We start from the raw sequence: 27,654 nt of genomic DNA on the forward strand, positions 1-27,654 counted from the left end.
AAAAAGACACCACTCACAGCCTTCTCATTTGGAACCTCTTTTTTTCTTTCTTCCTTCCATGACTGAAATACTGGTGACAGATTTTAGGCTGAAGTAGGTCTTGGCTCATCTGTTGCAAACCATCCCCTTCACTTCCTGCCTGAACTGGCCACATAGCTCTGTGCTGCCACGTTGCAGAGCAGAAATGTCTGCATTTCACCAAGGTCCTATATGAATGCAAATGTGGAGGCTTGCACATTCTGTTCACACACAGTGTATCTTGGTACTTTTGCATAGCAGACGAGCCTGTCTTCTTCAGCAGTGGGAATAGAGTCCCAAAATAACTGTTAAATGCTAGAGATCTGTGAGAAGTGTCACAGCTGCTATTTAGTTGGGCTGTGAATCTATTAAAAGAAGACTGCAATGTAAAGGCAATTGCTCAGCTTAAGAAAAGATTAAGTTTCATTCTGTTTCTCACGTCATGGTTAGATCCCTGCCAGTGAACCAAGTCTCCTAAAACCAGAGCATGGCCATTTCTGGCAGAGGGATAAAGAACCTTCTCTAGAGAGCCATTTTGGGAGGAGATCCCAAGTTCCAAGGCTGGAATTGACTCATTAATGGGACAACGGTGACTCCAAGTGGTGAACTCCTGCAAGTGGCAGTTACCCAGTTTCAGCCCAGGAGTTTTTGGCCATTACCATTACCCTCCTCACCTATGGAGAGCTCCTCTGACTTCTGGAAGAAAGTCACCTCCTGCCTTTTTCTCCTGGCAGCACTCGTGTGCTGACCTGCCCCCATCCCAGTCCTCCTGGCAGTGCTGCTGTGCTGTGCCTGGTGTGTCTCATGTCTCCCACCTCCTGAATAAGAGGGCAGGCTTTGTTATTTGGCTTCCAGAGGTTAAATTGCTCCCCTGTTTTTATCTTCCTGGAAAAAAAGCACCATGGTGAACATATGGTGCTTCAGGGATGCTGATAGTTTGTGTTGATTCTATGTGTATGGGTAGGTACATGGACAGATGAGCCAAAGGAGACCAGATAAACTGTCTGTAAATATCTCTGCAGTTACAAGTTAGTGGTCAGAAACATCAGCCCTTTCTGTGCTTGCTCTCAGAGTTAGCTTGGTGTGGGTTTTCTGTGTTAGCTATCTACAAGCTTCTGTTTTGAAAACTTTTATTAAATTGGTCCCATTCTGCATCCAAGTGTATCTCACAGCCCCTCCAGCTGGTTGGGTGCATGCTGCCACATTGCTGGCAAGTCTGCCATCATGAGTGACAGCCATCACATGGTGTCACCAAAGGCATCCTGGCTGAAACACAGCTGAGAGAATTTCTTCTTTTTCTCCATCTCTCCAGCAAGCTGACTCAGGACAACAGGATAGAAAGCCCAATTCCTATCCTCCCTCTCCCAACACCAGACACTGAGACAGAGAAGCTGATCAAAATGAAGGATGAGGAGGTGAGACTCTTTTCTTCCTGGGCCTTCTTGGTGTGGGAGCTGGAATCAGAGGAGCTTCTCCAGGAATGCCCCTGGATAAGCTCTCCTGGGGGGAAGTGTCGATCAGCTGGAAGGCAGGAGGGCTCTGCAGAGGGACCTGGACAGACTGGAGAGTTGGGCTGATCCCAATGGGATTGAGGTTCAACAAGGCCAAGTGCCAGGTCCTGCACTTTGGCCACAACAACCCCATGGGGAGCTCCAGGCTGGGCACAGAGTGGCTGAGAGCAGCCAGACAGAAAGGGACCTGGGAGTCTGGGTTGACAGGAAGCTGAACATGAGCCAGCAGTGTGCCCAGGTGGCCAAGAAGGCCAATGGCATCCTGGCCTGTATCAGGAACAGCATGGCCAGCAGGTCCAAGGAAGTGATTCTGCCTCTGTGCTCAGCGCTGGTGAGGCCACAGCTTGAGTCCTGTGTCCAGTTCTGGGCCCCTCAGTTCAGGAAGGAGATTGAGGTCCTGGAGCGGGTCCAAAGGAGGCAACTGGGCTGGTGAAGGGACTCGAGCACAGACCCTATGAAGAGAGGCTGAGGGAGCTGGGGGTGTTCAGCCTGGAGAAGAGGAGGCTCAGGGGAGACCTCATCACTCTCTACAACTCCCTGAAAGGAGGTTGGAGCCAGGTGGGGGTTGGTCTCTTTTCCCAGGCAACTCTCAGCAAGACAAGAGGGCACAAGAGGTCTCAAGTTGTGCCAGGGGAGGTTTAGGTTGGACATTAGAAAGAATTTCTTTACTGAGAGGGTGATCAAGCATTGGAATGGGCTGCCCAGGGAAGTGGTGGATTCTCCATCCCTGGAGATATTTAAAAAGAGCCTGGATGTGGCACTCAGTGCCATGGGCTGGGAACTGCAGCGGGAGTGGATCAAGGGTTGGACTTGATGATCTCTGAGGTCCCTTCCAACCCAGCCAATGCTATGATTCTATAACAGCTAACTTCTACTTCATTTGTGTGAGTTTGAGGCATATAAGTAGTGCCAGGTCCTTTTTCTCACCAGGGTCTCCCACCATCATGGGCTCCTGGTGTGGAGGACAGTGTGAAGGCTGTGGCTTCCTCTGTCAGGAAAACATGGCTGCCTTCCATCACAGATACAGATGCCTGTGTGCTCAGGCAGGAGTTCATTCTCTCTGAGGGATCCCTTTGGCAGTTCCAAGGGACTGTCACCAGCTCCTGACCACAACAGACCCCACTGTGACTCTCTCTTCTCTGTCTCGTGCAGTTACGGCGGATGCAAGAGATGCTGCAGAAGATGCAGCAGCAGATGCAGGATCAATGAGAGGCAGGTACTTGGAGGGCAGAGGGAATTCCCTGGTGACCATCTGAGGCCTGGCAAGAGCTGTGGATGTTTAGAAAAGGTTTCCTGTTGTATAGAGACTTGTGGGCAAGAGCTGTACCCGCACCCTCTAATTTATTATCAGCAGTGCTGGCTTTGTGGTCAGCTGGATTGTGGAGGAGGCTGTTCACTTAACAGTTTACTGATGTGTATTTCTTTTTTAATAATTATTCTTTCTATTTTCTTTCTTTCTTTCGTTATTTTTTTTTAAAGAAAATAACCTGGGAAGTCTCTAAGGCATTGAAAAAACAAAAAAATATCCCTTTCCTATGTACTAATCTTTTGTTTGGGAATGCTCTGTTATTTAAAGTCCTGGTTTCTCTGGTGTACAAACTTGAAGATTATCTGTGTCAATGCACGTAAATGTTTACTCCCAACTGAGGTGCTGTGCCCCTCACCACATTCCCTTTGTCTGGGGCCAGCACAAGCATAGTAAAGGCAGTCATACCCTCCTGTGAGTCTGACCTGTGCTGCTCAGGCTCCTCAGCCTGGGACCAGCCTTGAGCCCTAAGAGCTGAGGGTTTCTCTGTGCACTGACCTGCTCAGGGGTCCTGATGGTTGTTTGGTTTCCTGCTTGGATTTTTCTGAGGTTTTCTTGTTCAGTTGGTTAGTTTTGTTTTTCTATCAAGAAACTCCAGTATCTTTGCAATGAGTAGCACCTTTCCAGCCATGGTTTCCTTCCATGGCAGGCCAGAGGTGTTTGCAGAGGAACCCCAGTGCCCTGCAGATGAGTGAGGGTATCTTATGGTTAAGTTGTGGCCATCCAGCTGCAGGGTGTCTCCAGCATCTGCTCTGGAAGGCAACGTGGCTTGGCTGGGACTGCTTTAGAGGGGGTTAAAACCCTAGGGCTGAAATCCAACCCCAAAGACAGAGATGTGCCCTACCTCCAGGCTTGGAGGTCCCACAAGCACGTTGCTGACTTTGACCCTTTCTCCAGGAGAAGTTCAGTTCTGATAGGCTTGTACCAGAGACCTGCAAGCCACCTTTCCAGGCAGGTGTTTGGTCAGTGTGGCAGGTGCAGGGGTGTCACTGCATGGGGTGACACATGGGGTGTCCCAGCCCAGCAGACGTGGCACTTGCTCCCCTGTCCTTTCCCTTCTCCCCCTCCCTGCTCCGAGGCTCTTCCTGTGGCAGTGCTGGGAAGGCTGGTGGAACTGCTGGGCAGAGATAAGAGCACTCTTTGGGTAACAGCTTCTGTCCTGTTCTTGCTTCCTGGGTATTTTTAACTTTAGTCCAGACAGAGCAGAGCCTGGAATGTGATGTGCCTGACCAGACAGGCCTCAGCAGCAACACTGCCATGCTCACAGGGAATCAGGGCTATGGGAGGGAGAGACACTTGGCTCTTTCCTCCAGCTCCAGAGAGTGCTGCCATGGGCTGGGCCCTTCTGCTCCTCTGGCTCCCTTGTTGCTATGTTCCCTTTCCCCTTTTATATCTGCTCCTCCATCTCTGACTCTCCCTGGGTTGGAAGCACAGTGTTGGCCAGGAATAGCCAGACCCTAAAATTCTGTTGTTAGATGCTGTGTTTCTCTGACTCCCCTGTGGGGCTTTAGAGTCCTGACCAGGGCTTGTCTGGTAGTGAGTAGTTTGGCTGGTTCCAGTTATTCAGTGTACAGAGCCTCTGCTTAGCCAGAACATGGGCTGTAGGGGCAGGGCACAGTGTGGAAGGATGAAATGAGATAGAAACCTTATGGCATAAACGTGCAAGCTGGGCAGTGGCAGTGACCAACAATGTTTGGGGGTTTTCTTTCATTCTTCCCTATATTGGGCTCATAAGTGACCATGGCAGTTGTGACAGGGGAAGTGGCAGGCCTAGGGCAGGGGAAGTGTTTAGCTTGTCTTCAATAATATGCAGGACCAAGCCACTTAAGGAGGAAACACAACCTCTATTTGTGTGATGTGGTTTCTTGAGCAGTGGAGTAGCCTGAAACAAGAGCTTCCTCTAGGTTTTTTTGGAGCTGGTTTGTTGCTGTCCAAAACAGGAGAACTGCTGAATTCTCAGCTTTATTTGTGCAAACGTAATGGGAAACACCTTGCAGTACCTGTCCCCTCTTTTGTTACAGTAGCTTTGTCTGTGAGGATAGTGTTCAGCTGCAAATGAGCCTTGTTCAGCTGGAGATGTTCCTCTTGCAAATAGATTCATTCCTAGAAGATAAAGGCGACCTTTACTCTTCAGCATGGACATAAAAGAGCTGATAGCTTTTTTCCTGGGCTATGTGAGGAAGTTCTTGGTGCTGGTGAGAGCACAGAGTACAGTAGCCACTGGTAGTCAGGATTGCTGAGGGTGAATCTGCCCCTGTCCCTCTGGGTGAGGGGGGCTCAGTGCACATGGCTCCTCTGTCAAGTCAGTAGTCACAAGTCTGTCCTCTACAGAGAGCTGAAGCTTTCAGCTACCAGCTGGCAAAGATGGTTCAAGTTGCACTTAGAAAAAAATGCACAGGAGTGAGGCACCAGAGGGGGCAGTGGTGCCATTCAAATCAGGTCTCCATCAGGTAGGAGGTTCCGAGCCCAAAGCACCAGAGCTTGGAGGCTGCCTGGATTGTAGATCAATCCCTTGATTGTAGACTGGCTTTGGAGAGCACCAGGGATTCAGACTCCATCCTGGAAAGTGGCATCTGTTTAATAAACAAGGAATGTTTGATACTTCTGCATTGAGCTGCCCAGTAAGCAGAGAAGTGTCTCCTGAAAAAATGTAGGTGGCCACTTGGCTCTGTCAGTGAGAACTCTGGATAGGAAAGTGACTTAACACCTCCCCTCACCAAACCCTCCACAGCTTCATATGGACCTCTCCCCCCCCCCCCTAGGCACATTCCCACACCTCTGCCAAGCTTTGCCTTGCTGACTGAGTCCCTGCAGGAGTGGTGTCCCACTTGGCAGAGCTGTCCCAGCTACATCTTGGACCTTGTGCCTGACTGGGGAGGGAGCCATGACATGAACTCCTTGTGTGCTGCTGCTGTGCTGGTCCTGCCTGTGCAGTCCTTGCTGCCTCCCTGCATGCCACCCTGCCGAGGAGGGGTCCCACTCTTGGTGCTCTGTGATGGCATTCCCTGCTCCTCCTCACAAACCCTGCTGTTCTTTAATGCTGGCTTGCTCCTGCCATGCAACTTCCTCACCCCTTGCTCCATTCCTAGGCTCTTTGTTTCTTGTCCATCTGTTGGGTTATTATAATATATATATTTTTTGTAAATTTCTGTTTGAACATTTTGTCATTGTGAACAAAGAAAAATGAAACCTTTTAAAACATATCCATTTTAATTAAATGATTATTGTTATTATTATTAATAATGTTTACTACCTGAATTGATCAGTGAAATAAATACGTTCAAAACCCCAACCTCTTTCTGTTTAATTTTCAGTCCCCTTGAGCAGCATTGGTGATACATTATGGACAGGAGAGAGAAAAACTGTTCTCCTTTTATCCAATTCCATTGGATTCTGTTGGAATCCCTTCCTGCATGGGATTCCTGGCCTGCTAGAGAAGGTGATCTTGAAGTTCTATCTTTAAGCTTCCCCTAAGAGTGGTGTCTAAATCACCAAGAAATCCATTTTGTAAGTAGTCAGAGGAGCATTGCTCAGTCTGTGCTGGATGTGGAGGCAGGGTGGGTCTGGCTCTAGATCAGCTCCATGCCACACCTGGCCTGAGCACCTGCCTGTGAAAAAATATAGCAGCAAATGCACGGGACAAACTAAATTTGCTGAGCAAACTTACTCTGCCATAGTCAAGCTCCTCCAAAGTGGAAAGCAGCCCTGCAGGAAAAACTGGGTTTGGTAGCCTAAGATCTCATCCCCACTCTGCCTACCTGCCACAGTGAAACAACTGGAATGATATGTTCCAACTTCCTAGAAATTTAAAGCTTAATTGCTTTGTTTAGAGCATCAGAGATTTTACTGTGGTTAGGGCTAAATTCTGCTGTTGTTTACAACCTAAGTTCTCTTTAACATCAACACATTCAGGGCATTCATAATTTCTGCTCTGTACAGTGTGCACAGTACAAGGTGATGGTGAGTTGGGTCCAATGGGGAAGCAGTTTTTCAATGTAATTCTGGTGGCCTTACCCTAAGGAACATAGCAAATGCCTGGAGTCAGTCAGGCTGATGGCAGAAAATATCTGTGCAGAAAAATGCCTGTGAGGCATTCTGGTTCTGAGAAGACAAGACTCTAGCTAAATGTAGTACTTACCCTTGGATTTATCTTTTCCAGTATTTCTGTAATGCAACTTCTGAATGAAGGATGTGGTCAGTCTTTCTCAGTACTGCAAACTGGACCTGTTGAGAGCTGCCAGCTCATCTGGCTATCAAAAGAGCAGTTATGTGGGCACTATGTTTCCCAGACTATCATTCTTCCTGTGAACCTAACTAGTTTATTTTGATGCAGACAATGAAATGCAAGAGTTATATTTTACCCCCATAACAATCAATCACTGGAGGATTCAAGTGTCTGGAGGATCTTTATCCTTGGCTCAACTATTGATACTGACGTGGTCCCTGGAACTCCATTTCTTTCAGCAGATCTTCCACTGCTTACTAAGAGTGGATTTATGTTACTGCTACCAGGGAAACCTTAGGGTCAGCACATTGCCAAGTGTCTCACACCTTGGCCAAGTACAGTCTTCCTGATGAGACAGGAAACCAAAGGCTCAGGTAGTGCAGCACAAAGCAGTAACATCCCCTTTCAGGTTGAAATGCATTTTGAGTTACTACTTTGCAATTGAGATCTCTGTCTCTGTTGGGCTGAGCATGTGAGCCCATAATCACAGTTATCGGTGCTGTCAGCATCTCTCCCAGCAAACATGTTCTTGCTGTCAGCTCCTATTTCTTGGAAGACTTGCTCAATGAAGCCTCAGCTTCCGGCAGCTTGCAGCAAACTTGCAGGAAGGTCTCGTGTGGGAGGTGTCCCTGGGATGAGCCTGACCCTTATCTTGCCAGCCAGCTGCAAGGGGATTATCCGGGAGCCCAGCTATGAAGCTGCAAACACTTGCACTGGCTGGACTGCCTTCAGACCTTCTTGTGTTGTAAGGCCAGCAAGAGAGCAAGGGTTGAACTACTCTGGTAAGTCAACAAAGCTGCCTTCTGTTCTTTTTTTTGCCCTTCTTTATGTTTGGTTGACAGATTGCACAGAAAATAACTGATTTGTTTTAGGTGTGTGTAGTTCTTCTCCTAAAGAAGTTATAGCAGCTCATGTGTTCAGTGGTGTCATGAGGCTGCAATTAAAAGACAGCTCATTCGCCCATGTCTTCCAGCATGGTCACAGCTCCAGAAGGAGATTATTCACAGAAGACTTCATTGACTTACACCCTCACTGGTCAGCACACTCTCTCCTGGCCAAGGATGGTTTATCATTTCTTTTTAAGACTGAACTTCAGTCTTAAAGCTATTTTTTACTTGTGGTAAAAATAAATTTCTTTCTAAATCTCCTCTTGCAGTTTGCATGAACAAAGCTTTGCTTAAAGATATAATTCAGAGCTATGATAAGACGTGATTCCTTTATATACATCTCATGCAACTCCAGTAATGCCAAAACTACAAGCAACTCTTGTATGCTTCTGAGGACCAGTGAAAATTAATTTGATGGCTGCAGCTAAGCCACTCAGTTGCCATCTGTTCATATCCTCAAATCCAGGGTTGGGAGACCAGGAATATTGCCTCTCCTGTAATGAGAGACCAAGAATTTGCACACTACCTCTATTAACTCTTCTCTTTTCAGAGCTCTCAAATCTGTGAAGGAGATCAACTTCACCCAACTTTATAAACTCATCCTCAGAACAAACCAACAAAGACCTGGGCTCTTCTGTCAGTCCAGAGTGCGTGGTGTCCACTTGCCTGGTGTACACCTCATCCAGTCTCACCAGGGGAGTGATTACAGGTGAAGATGAACAGTGGAATCCTCTTCTTGTCCTTCCTTGGCTTCCTCCCACTTGTGATACCCACGTGCCCTGTGCCATGCAAGTGTGCCACCAACATTATTGACTGCACATCCAAAGACCTAACCGTAGCACACCTCCCAGCTGCTTTCCGCCCTTCAGCAGAAATTATCCACCTTGATTACAACAGGCTCACCTCAATTCCCAATGGTCTCTTTGACAACCTACAGAGCCTCCAGGTAGTCTACCTGCAGGGAAACCCTTGGGAATGCACCTGTGATATCCTCTACTTGCGCTCTTGGCTCCAGTGGCAGCAGAACCGGACCTTGTACAGGGATGTGAGATGCAGCTCCCCGGCTCACTTGCAGGACCGGATCATTGCCTATCTGACAGAAGATGAAATCATCTCCACATGCCAGTACTGGTACTGCAGCCTGGCTCTCCTTTCCCAGATCTGTCTCTTCATCCTCCTTTTCCTTCAGGTTATCTTGGTTGTCTTCATCATTGTCTACCTGCAGAAATTTCGGAGAATGACTGCTGAAGCCCGGAGCACCACCTGAGATCTGCACCAGCATCTCGACACCTGGGAATCTTCTTCAAGAAGCCCCTACAACAATGATTAACGTGACAAGACTGAATATTCTCCTCCGTCTTGGGTGATGCTGTGCCAAGGTTTTGTGGTATCCAGAGGTAACAATTCAGGGCAGCATCTAATCCTGACTGCTGTCCAAAGCAAGACTTGAACTAGTCAGACACTTGCTGTTTTTCCAAAGACCTGATCTTGTGTTTTTTAATGCTTTAAACTGTTCAGTGTGATCTTGATTGCTTTGCTGAGCTGGGAGTGGCTCTAGTTTGGTAGACTAAGGAAATCATTAAACAGCAGCCAGAACTGGGGGAGCAAGTGTTTAGAAGCCTACCCATTTTATCCTATTTTAATGCCTTTTAAGTTACTTAGAGTTTTAATACTGACCTCAAACTTGTACTGAGTCAGACTGGGGCACTGGATGTTTATGAGAAATCAACAATGAAGCCGAGACTTGTCAAGGGCAGAGGCTCTCTCTGACTGTGCTTGCGTGGCCCCTGGCACAAGAGACCTGGTTATCTTTGATTATCTTTGAAGCCTCAAACTGCAAAATCCACTTACATGCCTTCTGCTGGTTATGATGTCCCTTAATTTTAATTTTTTTTTTAAATGAAGCAAAATTGAAATAAAATAACGATGCATGATGATGTATATGGTTTATTTCTCTCTCCTTTGCTAGGTATCTTGCACTGTCAGTGTCTCACACTCCCTTACACTCAAACTTTGTGCCAAGCAAAACAAATAGCACGGGGTTAAACTTCCCAGACATCGGCTTCTACCCTGGGCCGGTGTAAACGCGGAGTCTCCTCCGGTTCCACCCAGCTGCTGCTTTGCTTCCCTGCCGTGGGGGCTGGAGAGGGAAGGGCGCTTCTGGGTGCAAGCACAGGTGCAGGGGGCTGATCTCTGAGCCCTCAGTCCCCAGCCCGAGGTTGAGGGGGTTCCAGTTTTCCTTCAGCACCCTCGGGTCACATGAAAACGGGATTCAGCGGCGAGAAGCCCCCTGGCCCGGGGACGGATCGGGTCGGGTCGGGACGGGACGGGCGGGAGGCGGCGGTGCCTCGCGCCGGCTCCAACGGTCCTGCTGGGCTCACGTGCGGCCCCGACTCGCTCTCGCACGAGGAGGCTGAGGGAGATCTGTGAGGAAAGGGCGGGAGGAGCTGATCCGGGGGCTGCCTGAGGAGAAAAGGAAGGTCCTCCACCTCAGGGGTCTTCACCTCGGCTTGTTTTTGTCTCCGGGGTCTGTTTTTCTTGCCCCCAAAGCATGAAGTATTGCCGTAGAAAAGCCCTGTGCTTGAGTAGAAGCTGTGCAGGTGGAGGCTGAGGTGAGGAAATGGGCTGCAATGGGTCCTCCTCGACAAGCTGAGGGAGGGCAGGTGTGGAGCGTGGTGGATGGTGTCAAAGGCTGAGGAGGACATTCACCAGGATGCATCCACCTGGGCCAGCAGACATGAGGTAAGTGATACAGGGCTCTGCCCTCCTGGGACCTCTTGTTCTTTTCCTTTCCAATACTAACTCTGTGGCATTAGCCTGACTGAATGTTGCAGTGTAGCACACTAGGAAATGGAGTTCCAGCTCAGATTTGGGTTTTTCTTCTGGAAATTGGATGTTGCTGACCTTTGTAACTGTTGCACCTTCTGCTCTGTGTTACAATGTCCCCTGCAATATTGCCAGGGACTGTGGCCCCTAAGGGGGGACTCAGCTCTGAGGAGCCTGCTCTGTGGTAACGTTCAAATTGATGCTTGATGAAGCCCCCCTGATGCTCTCAAATACCTGATTATGAAGTACTATTGTGTTATTTTTTTCCCTCACTCCTCAGGGACCAGATTTTCCATAGGAATAGAAACCCTGTTTCCTGGCTTGTTCTTCCACAGTGTCCTTTTCCTAGAATCAAGATTCAGATGTGTAAGGAAGTAGCACAACCCATTGTCTTCACCCCTTCCTTCTCAGTTATTTTTAGGTGAATTACACTGTTATTTTAGCTGTTTTATGCCTCTTGTTGGAGTCTCTTTCCTGATACTTACAAGGAATGTAAAAGTCTTTTTGCTTTCCTAGTGTTATCACAAAGTGTGGTACTGTGGCAGAATGAGTCTCTGGTTTTGCTTGCCTATTTTTGGTTGAATTTACCTGGGTTACAGGATGTAGCTGGTGCATGTAGGCAGGTACTGACAGTGCTACAGGCATAGGCTTAATTGCTGGGAGAGGCTGGACTGGGAGCAGGCACAATCCCAGCCCTGTGACTGCTTAGCTGCCTGCCTGTCAGTACTGCCATGAGGTGCTGGAAAACCTTTGGGACTGAGTGTGCCCACAAAGACAGAACAGCTGCTGACTTTGGTTTAACTTCCCCGGGAAGGCAGGAGGGGTCCTGACTCTGCATCATTAAGTCTTGGCACGTGAAAAGTAAAAAGCCTTTTTGGCATCATTTGCACCTGTGATGAATGTGACCAGCTGTAGCGATGTGATAATGAATTGCACTGGGCGCAGAGTGATTTGTGTACCATGGCACGGTGTCTCTTCCATAAATCTAGATCCTGCATGTCTTGGCTTCTCCTGGCTTAGAAAGCTGCATGTCACACATGCTTTCTTGCTCCGCTGGCCTGCAGAGGATCTGCTGTGCTGTTGCTGAAGGGAGAACTGGCTCGCTTTCTGAAGGGAAGGACTGTCCGAGGCTGCACAGTGGCTTCAAAGGGGAAGCAGTGGTGAAATATGGCAGAGATAAATGCAAGCTGTTAAGCTGCTTTGCAAATAACTTCCTAGTGTGGAGGCCAATCCAACACCTGGGAATGCAGGATTGGGCTACCAGCCCTGTCAGACAGGTTGCTGCATTGCCAAAAGTTCAGGATGTTTCCAAGCAGCTCCTTTTTCTGAAAGATTACAGGTTAAAAATCAGCACTGCCGAAGGAAAGAACCAAATGGTTGGTAGATGTCAGTGTGGAAGGGACACTGGTTCTTTCTTCTTTTAAATGCCCAGTTCCTTAGGTATTCGGATGATGACTCTTGGATGCCTTGCAAAGTGAAATAAGTCTTGAAAGCAAAGCAAGCTGATTTTGGAGCCTAGAAAATTTTAGCCCATAATCCCACAGAGAACCTGTTTTTCAGTCCTTGTACCTTATGGTGTTAGTGACACCTGGGAACCTACCTCAGTTATTTTAGATAGACTTTCACAGTTTCTGCACCTTCATATGTGGCATGAAAATCCCATATTTATGTGCATAAAGAACAAGTTGTTATGCACAGCAGGGCTTATGCACTGAGACAGACCAATTTTATGCAACAGCTGGGGATGAAGTAGTGCTTGGAGATTGTATTGGTGAAAAGTCCTAGGGAAGCATGGCATATCCCTGTCTCAAGTAATCACAGCTGTATGCTGTGCATGTGTCCAAGTGGGAATGTTTCATGGATGCCTTGGCAGCCTGATCTGGGATTTGTTGCCTACAAATTGAAAAAGACAATTTTCATTATCATTAATATGAGGCTACCTGGTTTTCTTCAAACTCCTCATTTCCCTTCAGGATTGAAGCATGCAGTGCACCCCAGAGAGTGCCAAAGAACAGCAGTGTTGGTTCCACATGATGGGACACTTGCTTGTCCAGAATACATGGGAGAACTATTTTAGAAATGGCTTTACTTTTTTTTTTTTGTGTATTTGCATATGAAAGCTGAGGCTTCCTCAGCCTCATAAGCCTGATTTTAGAGGTCTTATTTAGCATGGCACATGGTCTTACTTAACAGGCTTCAACAAATGATTAGTTATCTTGGATAAATGCCTTGAAAGCAGCAGGTTTGCAGCATTAAGGTTTGTTCTGAAGATAGTGTGTGCATACATACTGTATGTCTAGATAAAGGTACATGTTTCTTAGGAGGACAGGATAGAGCACTACTGGAGGACATAAAGATTAAAGTGTTTTCAATCCAAAAAGACCACAAATCACCTTCTTTAAATCTACAAATAGGTTTTTTGGGTTTTTTTCCTATTTCTTTCCATGTCTTGTTTGCTTCTACTCTGAAATTCTTGTGACCATTGAGAACTGAATGTACTGGGAGGTATTTCTTTGTGTTTCCACACAGAAGTATTAACCTGAGAGTTATGAAACCAAGATGTCAGTAATGCCCTCTGAGGATACCTGATGTTTTAGGCTACATAGCACTCACCTGCCGTCCTTGTCTGTAATAGCTGATGAGCACTTGTAACCTGCCCTGTCACAGCTGTTTGATGTCATACCAATGTTATTCTTTTTACATAGAAACAGAGCTCTGCTGATTGAATGAGTGTTTCCAGAGCCCTTCCTCATTAACATGTAATTTAGGTTTGCTCGGAAGAGGGCAGCAAATAGCTTTTGATCTGCTTTGCTTTTGCTAAGAAAATCAACCTGAGATGTGGACCTGGGAGAGAATGAAGGTGAGTGAGATGCGTGTCTGACCAAAGAAACTGACAATAATTGTCCAAACTTAGTTGCCCAAGCAGCAGATGTTGCCTTTAAACCATCCTTTTGTTGGCATTCCAAAACATCAGGCTGAAAACAGGAAGAGGGAAAGGTGATCATTGTGTTGTTTTGGCCGTAAATGAAATATTGTTGGTTGTCTGTAGGCTGTTTAGAGTGATGAGCTTTGGAAACTCACTCCTTGACAGGTGGGGGCAAAAAATCTGCCCATCATCCCTGAGTGGTGGGAGCAGCACTGGGATGCCTGTTAGAGATGGGAAGGTGCCTGGAGAGTGTGTGGGAGATAGGTGTTCTGACAGTACCCCAGATCTCAGAGTTGTTGGGGTTAATTCTTTAATTCTGTGCATCTATGAGAAAATGCAGAAGCTGAAGAGACAAACGTGTAAGTACCCCGGAAAATAAAATGCCCCTGCAGTGGGTAGGAGCTGTGGAAGCTGAAGTTTGTTTTGAAGTACTGTGAAACACTAACATTCCCTGTTACAAATTGTATCCCTTAACTTGGTTGTCTCTAGTAGGAAATTATAAGGGCTGTGACTGTGTCTGGAGGAGTTTTTTCCAGCAGGGGCTTTTGCCTCCGGCATTCTCAAGCTCACCAAGAGACGGTGTGGGTGCCCATGCTTGCTCTGCATCTCCATTACCTGATCTTTCAACACAGTGTTACAAGTTAATTTTTTTCCCAGGATGAGACTTTCATTCCCTCCCATTGATCATGGCCAAAGAAGAGAGCTCAAATGGAGATTTATTCCAGAAACAATGGCTCCCTTATGTACTCTGTCATGCTCTCTGTGAATGAATCTGCTGGTGAAATGAAGGCTTTTCCCCAGGCTGTTTTGTACCTTTCTCAGGTGATTCTTCATATTAGATCAACTGCCCGAATTCCAGCAGGGAGGAGAAGAGAGGTAAAGTATGGCATCTTTGTTCCATGGGGCTATGAGACAAAATGACAGTCAGTGGGACTTGGACCTCAGGTTTATTTTCCATAAATCCCCATGTGCTGCAGCAAGATTGTCCAGAATAAAACCTGTGAAGCAGTGGGCAGTTTCCCAGCACAGCTGTACAAGTTTTTCTGCATTGTAACACTTCTCTGCGGGTCCACGCCAAAGCCCCCACCCTGGTCTGGCTGTTCGCTTGAAACCAAAGCTGGCGTCATCCTTATTGCCTCATCTCCAGCTCTGCTGTGAGCTGCTGCCTATTCTGTTGGTACCTGTTCTTCTCCACCCTTCCCAGCACTGTCAGCATTTCTCAAGTTGTACATAAAATATAGCTTGCTACTTTCCCATGTTTGGTCCTTTGCCACCGAGCTGTACCAAAAACATCAAACTGATTAATCTGATGATCTAGTATAGAAGGCTTTTAAAGCAACACATTGGTATTCTTGATCGTTTACTCTCTTTTCATATCCTCTGCCACTGGCTGTCAAGAATGGCGGTTTTATGATACCTTTGCGGACTTTCCTCTTTGCCTGAGACTTGAAAAGTGTAAAAAGCAACATTGTAGTTCCTGTGATGTTCCTTAATGAAGGGAAACTCCCTCCAGTGCTGTACCTGAATTTCAGTGGGCAAATTCCCCTACAGTTTGCTATAGTGCTTCAAGTAGAGTGTTTTATATCTACCCTATATTTATATTCTTGGCCTGAGCAGAAAAAGGACCAAAATGTTTTCTGTCTGGAGGCATATGAAGAAGAGGGAAAGAGATATCCTTACCTAAGGTAAAGGTAGAGAGGAAAGTGCATCATCTGTAATTTGAAAATAAATCTTGAGCTATATTTTTATGTGTGGATCTGAGAGAAGGCTCTACATTCAGAGCAGTGCAATTTGAACTGTGTGGTGGTGTTCACACTCTGGGAGAAGCTACGCTTTGGGCAAGTCACTGTGTGTTGCAATAAACCAGTGTCCTGTTTTCTGTTCTAGATGTGGGGAGGGGAATGATTTGGAAATGCAACTGCTGAAAACACAGGTAACTTGAAGGCAGTGGAGTGAAACCCAAGTTCTGCTCTGTTCTGCCATTGTCTTTAGCAAAGCCAGGGTTCACTGAAGGAGCCTTTGGAGTGTGTGATGGGCCATGCACACAAACTGCCAAGGTGAATCTCTTGTTTAGTGAGACCCAATGCAGGAAGGAACAGCTGTGGAGCAGTGGCACTGGATTACATGTGTCTTGGTAGTGTAACCTTAGTTATGTCCAGTAAGGTTAGCATTCCTACTTTGCCATACCTTTATCTGTAGATGTCTGCAGGGCCTCATGTGCTCGGCACTCTACATTCCCAGGGATGGGAAATTGTGAAATCCATGTGGGATGCGAAATTATCTCAGATGTTTCCCATATTAGATAGGGGAAAAAAGAGTCTATCTTGGAAATGATTCAGCTGGAATCCAGGGCATACAACTGGTGCATTCATCTTCATGCTCAATCTCCTGCCTACTAGCAACCTGCTTGACTTTCTAAATGAAAAATTACTATAATCCAAAATTTGGAGCTTCAGTATTTGTGAACTGGAAAACAGACATCTAAATAAGTCCACAGATTTATATATGTTTTTCAATCAATTTCTTAATTATGTATATGCTTCAAAAATAGATACTTATACCAACTGTTCCTTGGTCTTGCCAAATTGGGTGTTTCATATTAAAATAATTCACTGAGTGGTTTCCACCACCTTTCTATCTTGCACAGTGAAGAGGGTCTCTCAGCTAAAGTGTCTTTCATTGCATATGGTGGGAAAGCAGAGGAACAGAGAGAGGAAGATGGCATAAATGATCTTTGTTAGCAGGACTGTCAGTGACTTTGTGGCCTACAGAGCTGCTGTTGTTGAGAAGTGTCTTATGGTCCCACCTGGAGCCAAGCCCCTGTGGCATCAGCCTTTCTGCAAAAGGCTGGATCCTGCCTAAATCACAGTTTTATTTTTGCTTTGCTGTGCAAGTAGATCCACCTGATGGACACAGGGCAGGACTAACAGCATTCGGGGTTTCTTCCCTGGAAATCAGAAGAGTTCTGTTGTTCAGAGGCTGAGAGTTTATTAACCACAGCAATCTTGGAAGACTCCCAGGACCCCTGAAGGTGCTGAGCTGCATGTGTTGACACACTGGGAGTCCAGCGCCTGCTGTGTCTCTCTTATTTCAAAGGAAACATCAGTCAGAGAGGGAATCTCCTCTGTTGGGAAACAGCTGGAGTGCATATCAAACAGGAGTTTTTGCTGGGGTAGGAGGGCAGGGCAGGGGGCAGTCTATCATGTGGAAGAGAAGGGGAAAGGCAGAGATCGTGATGTCCTGATGGCTGATTCAGCACAGAGATGGCCTGGCATTAGTGCAGTCAAGGGTCTTGGGTCCCTACCTGCTGTGACCAGGCTGCAGCTCCAGAGATGCTGAGGAGATGTCACCTTGGGCTATGTGTGATGGCTGGCAGGGGCAGCAGGTAGGTGAGATGCTAAGTTTGGGTGCTGCACCCTGATACATCCCTGCATCCCCCTGCATTGGCACCAGCAGTGCTGAAGTAGACTGGTATGGAGATGCACATCTGTGCCCAGGGCAAGAAGAATGTCAAGCTGAGAGGCTGTGTGGAACTCTTCTTTTTTGCTGTTAGAGCCAGCAGCAGCCTTGTGTAAATTGTGCTGTGGTTTTAATGAGTACCCAGTTGAAGAGAGAACTACTACAATATGGTGTGCTATCTTGTACCCATGTCTGCACTTGTCCTGAATCTTTGGGCCATGAGTGGATTCACCAGTGTTCTCTGTATTGAATGAGATGGACTCTTCTCCACCTGGCAGCTGCAGGGTTGGACTGATGCCACAGAGTGTTCATCAGGGTTGCTGGAGGGCATTGTGGCTGGGGCATCATCACCCTCAGCCCAGGGTGGCCAACATTAACCAGTCTCCAGAAGTCTATCCCCTCAGCTTCCCTGAGTGAGGAAGGTCTGATCTGAGTGCTGCAAAGACAAAGAGGTCCCTGGCAGGTCTGTGGGAGCATTCAGTGCTGGCTGTTCATTTGCTGTTGTGAGCTGCCTGGAAAAGGTTTTTTTTGCTCAGCTACAGAGGAAGCTCACCACAGTTTAGTATCAGTGATGTCAATGCTCAAAGCAAACAGCCCTCGGGATGAAGTCTGTGCACAGGACCAGAAAACAACCAGGAATGAGAAGAAAAGGGGCTAAACCTGAAAAGCAGTTACTGTCAATAAGGAGCTTGATCTGGGCTGACTGTAGAGTTTTTACAAATGCTGAAGCGGTTGGTGCCTACTGAGCTGGCCTAGTGGTATTCCCAGTAATTCCTACAGATGGGGAATGAGTGGCAAGAATAACAGAGGAGGGAGGATCTGGTTACAGGCTCAGAGAGGAATGCCAGGATTTCCTTCTCTGTGTTGTTGCTGGCTTTTGGCTTCTCCTGCCTCACCCTCCTACCTTTCTGGCTAATCCAGCTCTAGTAGAGTCCACCACAGCAGGAAAGGAGGGAGGCTCTGCTGTTGCAGTGTCTGCATCCAAGTCATTGTATGCCAAGCTGTACACAAAACATAATATATATTGGAACTCATTGGCTCCCATGAGGCACCCTGTAGGTTCACAGCAAAGCAGCTTTTGCAGGGACTTTGAGCAGAAGGAAAAAGCTGAAGTCTATTTTATTGAGTAAAGTTATCAAGAAATTTAATCTAGAAAGTTAATCTCGGAAGTATGCTGAGTTTGAACATCTGTAAGTGCTTTGAGATTTGTGAGTGAAATATGCTGGGCAGTAGAGGACGTATCTGTGGTTCAAAGCAGGGGCAAGGATATACCTCCTGCCCACAGCTTGGCTATGCAATCAATTCTGAAAAACTATTTCTTTGCTTTTGAAATATGTTTGACTGCACTAAGTGGCATGGTGTTCTCAAAATGTTTTCCTTGGCTTGTCCAATGACTCCTGGCCTCTATTCCTCTCTACTCCTTCTCTTTTCCTTCCCTATTATTTGGAAACAATTAATTTTAAACCTTACTCTACTCTGTTTAGGTTTAATATTTCCCTCAGATGTTTAAGGCTATGATACTTATCTTGAGTAGCAAGCCAAGGAATCACAGGAATTCTCTGTTAATGTCTCACCCTCCTTTTGCTACACAGAGGTTTCCCCAAGCAGATTTGTGAGTTCCCCAGCTCCTGCTAATTCCATTCTAATGCAGTGAAGAGGATTTGGTCTGTTACCTTTTGGATGGTGAGACACTTTAAAATAGTTCTGGGCACTGTTAATCCTTTTACCTATCTTGTGATGAACCTATTGTTTTAGGAAGTGGGTAGAACATATTGAAATAAAAATATGTCCACAGATACTGCACATCAACAGATCACAGAGGACTTTTCCAAGCTGGACACCAGTTGCTACATCTGCAAGGATGGAGAAACTGAAGTAGAGAAAGTTTTGGGATGTGTCTGCTCTTGCAGAGCGCATGAGCAGTAAAGCTGGGCTTGAACACACCTGCATCTGGCACCAGGTTCCTGGGAACCATAAGAGAAGGGTGCACAGCCCTAACTGGCTGTCTTTCATGTAGCTCTTCCTTGCTTTCCTTTAAATAATTTGCATACTGCAGAAAAGAGATTGTGTTTCCCTGTTTTTCCTTGTTAAATTAATCATCAGGTTCTCTTTAGGTTTTGGTAAGTCTGGGTCTGGAAGGGCTGGTGTTACATACTGACACTAGGGTCTTGGGAGCAGTGTTTTTCTCTAGGACCCACGCTTAGGTGGGCAGCTGCTGCCACCTCACAGAAGACTGGTAAAATGCTGCCATGAGTCTTCTCAAAATATTCAAATTCTGGATGTTACAGAAATTACAAAGAAAAAGGGCAGGTTTTGTGTGGGTGCTGTACTGGGGAGACATCTCTCTAATTTTCATCATGTTGGGCATGAAATGTATCCTGCAGCCTAGCAAGGTCCAGAACTAGCAGTGGGGACAGACATCTCCAGTCCCAAACACATTTCACTCAAGTGTGCCCAGAGTTATGGGTCAGTGTCCTCTCTCAGTGTGCAAGAGAAGCCCGATCCTGCTTTCATCAGGTCTGCATGGCCTTGGAGTACCTTAATTTCTCTTTGCTGTGCTGCAATGATGCACTTGGCTCCCATACTTGTGAACACCACTGAGGGATGTGTCTTCAGCCATTTTTCCTGGAGGCTGAGGTACAAAGTCACATGTGATGCTAAGGGAGGGCAGAGTGCATGCTCGCCCCATAACATAATGTGTCTCCACCTACGCCTGGCATGGCTGTGTTTTTCCAGCTCTTTTGTGGTTTTGTTGTTCTCCCCTTGCACCCACAGGACCCTGTTCTGGCTTTAGCAGTTGGCTAGATCTTTCTTGTGTTCCTCCCACAGGGCCCAGGCACAAGCCCAGCCAAGCTTTTCACATGTGTCTGCAGATGGACCTTTGCCCCTATGGTTTGCCTGCCCCCCTCTTCACCCATGGACAGGCACACTAGTGCATGAAGTGGACATTTTCCAGCCCTGAGCTGCCAGAGTTAATTAACCTTCTGCTAAGGCCAGGCCAGTCTTTCTGGGAAACTAGATGCATTAGGTTGTGCATTCCACAAGCCTCCCTTTGCCTGGCGTCTCATGTATCTGTACAGGAAAAATCCATTTTGTCCTCCGTATACTTGTGTTTTGGGACTGGAGGGGGCAGACGCCTGGGGAAGAGAGATGGGATCGAGTTCCTCAAGTCTCCCCGCTGTCAGCAGCTGCTTTGAATTTGCTATGGGAGAAGACCAACCTAAAGCTGTTGTAGATATCTTAGCTCTTCCTCGGTGGAGGATGCACACATGAAGTTTTCCCTATCTCCTCTGAGAAAGAGCAGAGTTTCTTGTTCCTCGCAGCAGAGCTGTCTTTGTATGAGGCAACTGTTATACAAGCTGCCTGGCATGACTGGTGATAATGTTACTCTCCAGTTAAGTCCTTGTCCTCTTTCTTCCAGAAAGTTTGCCTTACTTTCAGAGGAAAGCACAAGTTTTTTCTCTTGGGCTGTGTTTAATTTGTGTGGTACTACTGGTCAAACCCCTTAAGAATAATGTTCTTCATGCCATTACTCTGTTGGGCCATGGGGCCTGATTACCTTTTGTACCTTGAGGTTTCAGTGGTCCTTGAGATACCTTTCTCCAAAATGCCTGTGGAGACAGAGGTCAAGGATTGACTGGGGTGACTGAAACATGCTGGGCTCCAGAGGCTGAGTTTTTGGAGCAAATTGTAGAGATGTGTGTTGAATTTTTCCCTAACTGATTTTATCTAGAAAAAAAAATTATATTTTTATATATATATATAAAATATCCCTTTTGCACTGTGCCCAGTGCATCTGAGTGTTTTCAGGCTTTTACCACCTGCATCACTGTGCTTGTCTTGTGATGGACAGTGCTGGTGGGAACAAACACTGGGTTGTTCAGTCTCCCAACACATACGTGCCTGACTCCCATTAGTATCATGCTGTATAAGGCCATTTATCTCCTCCTCTGTGAGGCAAAATGCTCCCTTCCACAAGGCCCTAATCAAGCAGAACGCTGGCCTGACCTGTTCCCGTTAACTGAGCCTGTCTTTCCTTGTAAGAAAAAGAAGTCTAATCATGCTGTCTTCCAAAAATAATAATTAAAAAGTATAAACTTGCATGAAAGCGTGTTATGCTCTGCAGAAAGAAAGATAGGGACCTTTTTGACTAGTGCTGGGGGCAGGATACAGAGAGTTGTTTGCTTAATGTGAAAAAAGCCAGAATTTACCTGTATGGTCCACTCCTGTTTGGATAGAGGCTGCAAATCCCCCCTCTCCCATCTAGTACTGTGAGTGAGTTGCAGTAAATCAGGACAAGCTGAGAGGTTTTTTTTTCTTTTTAAAGGGCTTTGATTGTCCAGCTATTTTTCTCCCTTGGTGCCGCTTCACGCCACTTCTGACTTTGATTAATAGGTCTCTGAATAAAATGTTAATCTAACTAGGGGTCCTTTGCCCAGCCTCCCCCCACCCTCCATGCCTTGCTCCAGAAATATCAGAGAAAACACACAGAGGTTTTGTCTCCCTGCAGAGCACTTGTAGCTTTTGATTAATGGGTGGAAGGGCCCAGCTCCAGGTTTGTGGCATCTCTCCTGACTGCAGAAAAATAAGCAAAAAGTCACCAAACATGACACAGAGAAGGAAAGTCCCAGGAGCTGCAATGAGTGGAAAGATAGAAGAGAGAACAGCTTATAATTCAAGATGTAAGCCTTAGTATTTGTAAGTCTGAGTTGAGATCCTCATCTTCACTTTAAACTTTCTTTATAATGAGCTCAGATGAAAGGTGAATTCAGCAGTTTTCAGGCTTTGGGATGTCTTGGATGCATCATGAGCTATTCTTACACATTGCCCTGGGCTGACACTTCATGTGCATGAGTTAAGAGTGGCTAAGATGGCTCAGTAAAAGAATGAGACCTTACACTTCAAACAGGACACGTGTTTCCCTTCTTTCCCCTCGAATTCTTGCCCATTCTCTGAACCAAACTTCTTTAAGAGCTTCTGAAATGATCAGAAACATGTGTTTCATTACTGTTTTCTGGCCAATATTGAACTCAAAGAGGCTGTTCTTGTATTATTTTCATGTGGAAGCCAGACCTGCTGAAAATTCGCTTGTTCCCTCAAGGTGGCTGATTTGGTGGACTTACATATATAAGAACCTACTCGTGTGAGGGCTTGTTTGCACAGGGCAATTAGGCTCCAGTGGATCAGGAAGTCAAACTAAGCTACTATGTTAGTCTGAAATAAGAGTATTCACTGTTGAAGGGGCTCATCAGAAAAGCTATTCCTGAGGCAAGCCTTAAGTAATGGTGTTGGATGTGCATGAAGTGTGGAAGAGAAGGGAGACTGACGTGTACCACAGTAGAGTTTCCTTCCTTGCACCTCTTCAGTAGAGCAGGTAGTGCCCTGCAATGCTCCTCCATTTTGTATTGGAATAATTGGTGCAAATCTTGTATAGCTTTGCTGCCAGTCACAGAGCTGGAATATACACTCTGGGCTGTAACATGGGTGGGGTTTCTTGTGTGTGTGCTCAGGGTTACAACACTAACAAGGGAAAGCTTTATGCCATTGAGAAAGGAATAAAAAAAAAAGCCTGAATATTTTGAGCCTGGATTTTTTTTATGAGAATATGTAAAAAGCTTTATTTTGTGCAGTTGCAATATTCCTTTGTGCCAAGAAAGAGTACTGGATCCTCAACTACTGAAGAAATTTTTCAGTTAAGGAAGACTAACCCTGATTACCAAGAGGTTTGTGCTTTCTCCACCTGGAAGGAATCTGTGAAGCAGTGTGGGCTATCCTGGCATGGTATGAGATTGCAATAGTTGCTGCACATCCTTTCTTCTCTTCTTGGCATCTTCTTAGAGGCCTCTCAGTCCTTGACTGGCCTATCATCCAACTCACTTGACAGCTGACATGCCTGGAGGATGCAGCCGTCCCTGCTGGCAACAGCTTTGTTTGCCATGTGATGGATGGCTTTGTGGTCCAAGCCTCACCATTGTCCCCTTGCCTGTGGCCTTGCTTCAGTGATTCTTATCTCTGCACTGGCCATCCACTCCCTGCAGCAAAGGTGAGCAGTTGCCAGTGCTGCACCTTCTCTTTGGGTGCCTCTTCAGGACTGGGGTGGGGGGAAGGACAACGGGCATCCTCTTGAGATTGAGTGAAGCCAAACTGTGCTGTTTACAGGCCTGTGTGGCATTTGGCTCTTATCAGTGAGGGGAAGGCAGATAGGAGGGATTCTTTTTGTCAGTCAAACAGTGAGTTGTATAGGCAGTGTGGAAGCCCTCTTGTAATTACCATTCTCTGCCTCTCACGCCCCTATCTTGTAAATCACCAATCCATCACAGCCCTGGTCCTCGTATTGTTCTATAATTAACTGGACAAACTACAGGAGCATTGTCGTAGCTCCCCATTTACAGAGGACTCACAAAGGCTTGAAGGAAGATTTCAGCTTTTTTCCTCCTCTCTTGAATTCTTTTTTTCCTATATCTTCTGGTCCATCTCATGACTCTAAAGGTGTCTCACCTGCTTCTCTGAATGAGCACTTATTTGCAAACCTACAATCAACACAGAACAAGTGGCCTCAAAAGGACAGGCAAAAGGATTTTAACTCTTCTCGTTCCACTACGGATGTGTGCACAAGTGCTCACCCCCCAGTGCAAGGAGCAGCTCGGTTCTTCTGAACAAGCTTTGGACCCTGTCCTAATGAAGATGGGCTGTAGATGCTTCATCCATTCCTTCATGATAATATGTTGAGGATTCAGCTCCTGGCAGTCTTATGAGCTAGATGATCCTGGGGGCTGGATTATGAGCTACAAGGGGAATGGAATATTTCCAAAGGGCGTGGTAGTACAAAGATTTGGGAAGTTACCAATACGTTGGTGTTATTGCCCTGGAAAGGTAAATAATAGTTTCATAGAACTCAGAGCCATATGGAACCTTGAAATATAAGTTTTATGTAAGCTCTGGAGTGTGGAGAGAACTGGCAGTAATTTGGGATAGTAAATAACAGAACAGCTAGGGCTGGAAGGTCCTTAAAATCTGGTTTCTTTTCTGTAGACTAGGTGAGTGAGGCTGCTGGGCAGTGTAGAGAGGTGGTTGAACTTTTCAGGTGGTGGAAGCAGAACTTTCTGTAAGTTGTGTCATCTTACTTTGAAAGACTGTTCCTGACAGTCTTTGGAGGGATTATCCAGCTCCATTGCCCACTGAGCAAATACAGAGCTATGGGTGGGTCAGGAGAACCGAGCTGAAGCTCTGCTCTTCTTGCTTTATCATCTTTCCCCTCTTGCCAACAGGGATTTTACTACTTCAGAGCAGGGCATTTCTCTCACTTTGGTTTACAGCACCTGGCATGCAATGGCCCTATTTTCATCTGCAAGCTTTAGGCTCTGGAACACTACAAATAACAATAGCTTATAGACCCTCGTTCTCTTTTTTTTAAAGATTTTTTAGGAAAGGTCACAGTTCTCATGGCTGCTCCACTGACAGCAAAATTTACTCCTTTGTGTTGATAGTGACACACAGCCAATTTTGCTGACCCCATGGGCATCCCTTTGAGCAGATTTTGGCTCAGAGGCTGAAGATCTACTTTTCTTCCGTATTTAAGGTGTCAGATAGGTCTGCTGGCTGAAATGTGTGCCTCTATGTGCTGGTAGGCCAGGCCTTACAATAAAAACCAACATTGCTTATTTAACCTCCGTCTCTGAAATCTTCCTTTCCAGCTCATGTGAGCTGTAAATTAGACCTGTCCAACCCATGAAAACTCTGGAGAAGTGACCTGAAGCTGACCTCCAAGCCACGGGGCACTTCTTAGTGCTACCTGCATCCCAGTGACCAGGTCATCTGTATTAATATCTGAGCACAGTAGATTCCCTCTTGTGAGGCCAGTGAAGCAAAGGGTATCTAAGCTCCACTTGGAAAAAGGTTTTGCCACTTCAGTACATTTGAATGGAAGGGGGAAGACCTGTTCGTGTTTATTTTACAGCCCCTTTTATTGACTTGATTTATAGCCTGAGGCTGTGAGTTAATTGAGGTCTAGCCCAGGAGAGGGCACCTGGGAAGGGGAGGTGTTGTGGTGCCACCAAAGGGAAAATACGCAGGAGATGTGCTTCTATACAGCACAGCTTGTTGCAAGCTCTGGCTCTTGCTCTGTGACAGCAAACCAAGCCCTTGCCACCAGAACTGGTTGTTCTGGCTCGGGGAACATTGTTAGCTCACTGTGGGTGGCAAGGACCAGGGGGGCAGAGGTTAACCAAGAGAAGGTGCTTTTTCTTGGTGTGCCCTTCATTAAAGCATCCTCCTGCTTGTCTCTTGTGGGTGAAACCTAGTCACCTGTATAAGTGCAACTGTCATCGCCTGCCCTAATGGAGGCCTGAAAGGGTTGTTCCCATAGCCTGAAAGCAGTTGCTTTTCAGTGCACATCTCCTGGGCCTGCAGAGCAGATGCCATAGCCAGCTCTCCTCTTTGGCACCTAAAATTTGGGATGCAGTGAATGGTGCACATATACATGCAGAGTGTGTGCACTGAGGCAGGCAAGGAAGCAGGACTTTCACACTGGTCAGCTGGCTCCAAGATAGGCCTGGGAAAGGGCTTCTTCAGCCCAATGCCACCCTAAAAAAGAAAGAGGAAGTAATATAATTGTGGGTGGCCAAAGGCTAACCCTTTTGTAAGCTGGAGAGAGGTGGATCAACACCTTTTTCTGTGTGAGAGAGTTGTGGCTGTGGGCTTTTGTACAACCCCTAGTGCAGGTGCTCTGAGCCTGCTCCTTAGTTGTTTGGTATGGGGACAAGCTGGAGCTGAAGGATGCCAGCATCTCTTGTTCTTCTGAGATGGTGTGGCCTGAAATTTGTGTGTTGTCCCCACTGAAGCTGTGCTAAGAGAGCAGTGTTCCTGGCCTGTAAAAAACCCTGAAAGACCAGAGGCAAAGTTACAACAATTTTTCTTGCTTGGCTGGCTCTGCCACAAATACATACAGCACTTTCTTTCCTTTCAGATATTTACAGCATATGTGTACCATAAACAGTAATGTGCAGCCACTATGCCTTTCACCAGGAGACCCTTCCTTGCTCTGGGAAGGCCATTTTAACCTAGTTTGTGCCAGAGAGGGCAAGGAGAGTAAAGATGCTGTCAAAGGAACAGCAAGATTTCCTTCCCTGAGCAGGTACCATGTCTTCATTCCTAGCACACAGTCACTCCTTGGGCTGGTTCAGTGAATTCCAATGAACTGAGCAGCATGGAGCAGGTATGGAAGTCAAAACAAGGTGAGCTTGTTGAACGATGAATATCCCACGTCCTTGCAACCCAGTGTTGCTTAAAAGGATCACCAAGCCTACATCTCTCCTTCCACATAATGCTATTCTAAAACTTGGCAGGGAAGGCTGGGTTTTCAGGGAGAAGCAATATCCTCTTTCAGATAAACTGATACAGCCAGGAAAAGCAGAAAAGTTTTGGATGCATGAATCCTTCTTAAAATCTGAGTACAATCTCGGTAAGCTTTTCCGTCTGTAGGATGTGTGATCTCATTTCCGAGCCTCAGAAGTATAGTTTGGGGATTATTCTCTTTGTCTTGCACAAACTTGGTACTGAGCTCTGTGGATCAAATCCCCTTTGCTTCAGGAAAGCTGTCCTGATGGCAGGCACATCTCCTAAGTGCTCCATGTCCTTAGGTTGTTGTATTGGCACTACAGCTCCATGATAAAGTTGTACCTTGTTTATTTTAAACTACTTTATGCTGCTTTTCGAAGAAGCCCCTTTAGAAAGAGGCATTACTGGAAATGAAGACCAATTTCATAACTTAGGTTTTGTCTAAATGGTGAAAAGAAATGTTGAGATCAGCCAGAGCAAGCAGAGTGTATTTATCTTGGCACATTGCTGCAGTGGTCCTTTTTCTACACCAGAGGAAAGGTCCAGAGTTCAAAGGCTGGCACATCTTTATCAAAGAACCCCTCTTCCTCCCTCTTCATCTCCTCCATCAGCCTAGTGGGGGAAGCTTCCCTGCCAGTCCTGGCAGCAGTCCCCAGGCAGCTTCTGCTACTTCACCTGACCTGCAGTGAAAACCTGAGTCCACAGGCAGCCAAACCAGAGCCCAATTTGTCCCTGCAGAATGGAACCTCCCAAATGCTCAGCCTGCAGTCAGCTCACAGGACCTCTTCAGCAGGAATCCATGTTTCTGATTCACCAGGAAATAAAACGAACTATTTACCCTTTATTCCTGTGAAATGATCCCTTTTCTTTAAGCCATCAGCCCCTTTATCTGATGCCACCTGAGTGGCTGCAGTATAGCTTATTTTCATTGTTCTCTGGACATTGCTTGAACTTCCAGGGCACTCGTTTGGCCCCAGTTGGATAATGACTTCTTTCACTTTGAGCAAATAGTGTTCCTGGGCTGTGCTGCTTTTGCCCTGTTTCATTGATGGGCAGGAATCTAGGTGCTGATATATTTCAGTACGTGCTGAGGGGGCCACTAATTGAAGACAAACCCACAGATACTGGTTATTTTTAACATACCTTCAGTTCAGCCCTGC

The 27,654-nt window shown here is 46.4% G+C and overlaps 2 protein-coding genes and 1 long non-coding RNA gene across 7 annotated transcripts in view; all 3 read left to right on the plus strand.

Moving 5' to 3' along the window:
• SEPTIN5 (septin 5) overlaps nucleotides 1–6,127 on the plus strand; it is a 41,502-nt gene extending 35,375 nt beyond the window's left edge. For all 5 annotated transcript variants that reach the window (XM_071763700.1, XM_071763702.1, XM_071763698.1 and 2 more), the window contains 2 exons: nucleotides 1,331–1,433; nucleotides 2,682–6,127. In XM_071763700.1, coding sequence (XP_071619801.1) covers nucleotides 1,331–1,433; nucleotides 2,682–2,738 — 160 coding nt within the window. In that variant the 3' untranslated portion in view covers nucleotides 2,739–6,127. The remainder of the gene's footprint in view (nucleotides 1–1,330; nucleotides 1,434–2,681) is intronic.
• Nucleotides 6,128–6,907: 780 nt separating this feature from the next.
• On the plus strand, nucleotides 6,908–9,881 carry GP1BB (glycoprotein Ib platelet subunit beta). Its single transcript, XM_071763703.1, has 2 exons — nucleotides 6,908–7,842; nucleotides 8,498–9,881. The coding sequence occupies exon 2, from the start codon at nucleotides 8,663–8,665 to the stop codon at nucleotides 9,212–9,214; it is 552 nt and encodes a 183-aa protein (XP_071619804.1). The 5' UTR covers nucleotides 6,908–7,842; nucleotides 8,498–8,662; the 3' UTR covers nucleotides 9,215–9,881.
• A 16,429-nt stretch (nucleotides 9,882–26,310) lies between these two features.
• LOC139805338 (uncharacterized) lies at nucleotides 26,311–27,336 on the plus strand. Its single transcript, XR_011729777.1, has 2 exons — nucleotides 26,311–26,372; nucleotides 27,106–27,336. It is a non-coding gene; the product is annotated as an uncharacterized lncRNA (long non-coding RNA).
• Nucleotides 27,337–27,654: the final 318 nt, after the last annotated feature.

The sequence above is a fragment of the Heliangelus exortis genome, chromosome 19 (genome assembly GCF_036169615.1).
Source record: "Heliangelus exortis chromosome 19, bHelExo1.hap1, whole genome shotgun sequence".
NCBI classification, from domain to species: domain Eukaryota; kingdom Metazoa; phylum Chordata; class Aves; order Apodiformes; family Trochilidae; genus Heliangelus; species Heliangelus exortis.